The 3,242-nt window shown below is 27.3% G+C and overlaps 1 protein-coding gene across 1 annotated transcript in view; it reads right to left on the minus strand.

The window, feature by feature from the left end:
* LOC107007395 (heme oxygenase 1, chloroplastic) overlaps nucleotides 1-947 on the minus strand; it is a 4,158-nt gene extending 3,211 nt beyond the window's left edge. Inside the window, exon 1 of the mRNA XM_015206007.2 lies at nucleotides 199-947. Within this exon, the coding sequence (XP_015061493.1) occupies nucleotides 199-610 (412 nt within the window). The 5' untranslated portion in view covers nucleotides 611-947. The remainder of the gene's footprint in view (nucleotides 1-198) is intronic.
* Nucleotides 948-3,242: the final 2,295 nt, after the last annotated feature.

Here is a 3,242-nt window from a genome sequence, read left to right on the forward strand (position 1 = left end):
ATAAAATACCAACCCCCCCCCCCCACACACACACAGCTGAACCAATCAGTCAAATTGTTCAATTGTCAATACCATGAACCAAACAAAACACCCCACAGCAGAACCAATCAGTCAAGTTATTCAATTGTTAATACCATGAACCAAACAAAACAACATATTACAACACTAACAGATGCACATAAATTAAGAAAAACTCACACTCAGGAAAAGGAGCCTTTTCCACAATTCTTTCCAAAGTATCATAAACCAATTTGCTATCCACCAAGAACTTCAAGTACCCTTCAACACTAGGCTCCCACTTAGCCAAAGGCTGATCTACAGGCTCTTTTTCCCCTTCCTTAGCCTGGTCCTTAGTATGCAACTTCATAGCCACAAACCTCATTTCCTCCACAAACCCCTTAGCCTCACCAGGATACCTCTTATTTGATTTCTCAGCAGCAGTTGTTGCTGAAACTACGACCATCCTTGATTTTTTCAAAGAAAGATTACAACTTTGAGTGAAACTTGAAAAGGGTATTGAAAAAAACTGACTTTGAAACTTGTTCAAAACTGAAAACTGAGGTTTCTCCAAAAGGGGTTGAGATTGAGATAAGGGTGATACAGAAGCCATCTTAAAGGAAGAGTCTTGAACAAAGGGTATTTGAAAAAAAGAAGAAGTGAAAACGACAGATTAACCTTCTTCTTGAATGGATTAGAACAAGAAAGAAGTGATGATTGCTATAAAAATTGAATCTTTTTAGTATTCTTTAATGTGTATAAGGGTTTCTTACAAGCAAAAGCTAATAGATACAACAATCAGTGTATCTATATGATGAAATATGTAGAAAAATGAATATAAAAATGATTTTTTTAATGGAATTTATGGGAAGTTTTTTCAAATTTCAATGGTGTTTACAGTGCAATGGCTAAAAGTTCTTGGAGTCCTTCCTCCATGGATAGGTTTCTATAATTATTGCCTCAGTCTATTTTTACTTGTTCGATATACTAAAAATTATAATTTATTTTATTTTTTAATTAAAATATATTAATTATAATTTATATTTTTACACTCGATAGAAATGATATTATAAATTTGTGTTTAAAAAATTATATCAAATCAAATATAAATAAGTAAAGATGAACGAAATTATTTATTTTTTAATTGAGAAATGATTTCGTAACAGTAAAGGAATTGGATGAATACGACGTCGTTTAGGTCCTTTACGTTTTCTTAATTCTTATTGTGTGGCGCTATTAATAATTTTTTTATATAAAAAAATAATATGTATATATATATATATATATAAAATATATATAATTATTGTGATGTGCAAAATGGTTGACATGGAATTCCTAGTGCCATTAATAAGTTTTCTTAGGAACCAAAAAAGAATAAAAAATATTTTGGTTATTTGTTAAAGAAAAAGTATATATCGAAAATTATATATACACATATATCATTTTTTTCAATATCTCATATTCAAGTTTTATTATTTCATGAAATAAATACTTCGATTTAGTAATTAAGTATCAAAGAGAAAAAAAGGCTTAATAGGTTCATAATTTGTCAAATATTACATGTTAGTTTTTAGATAAATCAGATAAAGAAGTTAAAATAACGTTCACTTTTAAACTCTGATTTATGAATTTATTGACATATATAGTTAACGGAGACATTCAAATCATTTATTAATCCTACTCATATATATAATAAAGACACAATACATAAATATGACTCTTGACTTAGTGTTAACGAATAACTACGCCCTCCAACTTTGTATATACACAAATAAACACTGAAATTATTATAAAACTGAATAAGTAGACACAAGTGTCCTACATGGCATACTACACGTAGAATGTCATGTAGGATACAAAATTGTCAGGTAAGACGAATGTGTTCATTTGCTCAATTTTATTCAAATTTAAGTGTTTACTTATGTACACCCAAAATTAAAAATCATAAATGTCAATTAATGTTAAATTAAAAATTGTGTTTATATATTATATCTATGATAATTAATTCATTATGATTGAATAGTGTTTAATATTCAATTTGATATTTTAAATTTTGATATGATAATCAAATTTTAACACAATAAATTTTTATCTGATTTGATTTTTAATATTTTATATTGCTTATTTCCATGTAAATATACATTTTAAAGGTTCTAGTGGTGGTTAGTATAACTTCAATAAATTTGTGCATGTGATCAAGAATTTCTATTTATAAAATCTAGAACAAATCGATGAATATAATATTACTAGTAGAATTATGATCGATCTTTTTTTTTATAAAGAAATTCTATAAAGAAGAATAATAATGTATAGCACCAATAATGATGAGGATAAGAACAAGGTACAAGCATGGGAAGAATTAAAAAATAATTATTTTAGTGTGACACTTTTTTTTCGATTTAATGATTCGATATTTAAAATATTTTATTAAATTATTTTATCGTATTAATATAGCGCGAATATATTAACATTATAAAATACTATTTAGCAAAAAAGATCAATACAATTAAGAAAATCAAATCGAGAAAAGTCAAAATAAATAAAATTGTTATAAATTTATTGAATGAGTGGATAGTCCATAAGGTTGGTACATGAACAACTATTCATATTCACTAGGTTACATGAACCTTTTTGGATAAGAATGTATCTATTTATTATGATACTTAATATGGTGACCTTTGGAGTGATTTCTCACTCTATAAATAGGGTTGTTCATTCACTATTGTAAGATATAAAAATGAGACTTGCATATACTTGAATAAGAAGAAAATTCCTCTTCTTCTATCTACTTCTCTTGTCTTCTTCTCTTTATATTTATATTGCCATGAGCTTGATTTTATAACACGTTATCAGCACGAGTCTCTATCTAATTGAGAGTGAGTTCTTGTTTTTCTTTAGCTCATATTTCGGTTGATCTCGTTATGAATATCAAAGTATTATATGCATAAAATCAGGTATGTATTTTCTAAAATATTTTGTGATTTAGAATAAAATAGTGTTCAGTCACTAACAATTATCAGGAACCGAAGACATATACTACTATTGGTTGAATATGACGCTATACAAAACTTCTTAAATGGAAGAAGGTATAAAAATTTTAATAGCATGAGTTTGAATATTATTTTGATTGTTTTGAAAGACTCAAAGAATAAATCATGTTGTACTTCGGTTTATTATACCGTTGGTTAAGGGTAAGACGATGGATTCAAGTTTCATCGCACCAAAAGGGTAAGACATCAGGTTAA

This window comes from Solanum pennellii, chromosome 12 (assembly GCF_001406875.1).
Source record: "Solanum pennellii chromosome 12, SPENNV200".
In the NCBI taxonomy this organism is placed as follows: domain Eukaryota; kingdom Viridiplantae; phylum Streptophyta; class Magnoliopsida; order Solanales; family Solanaceae; genus Solanum; species Solanum pennellii.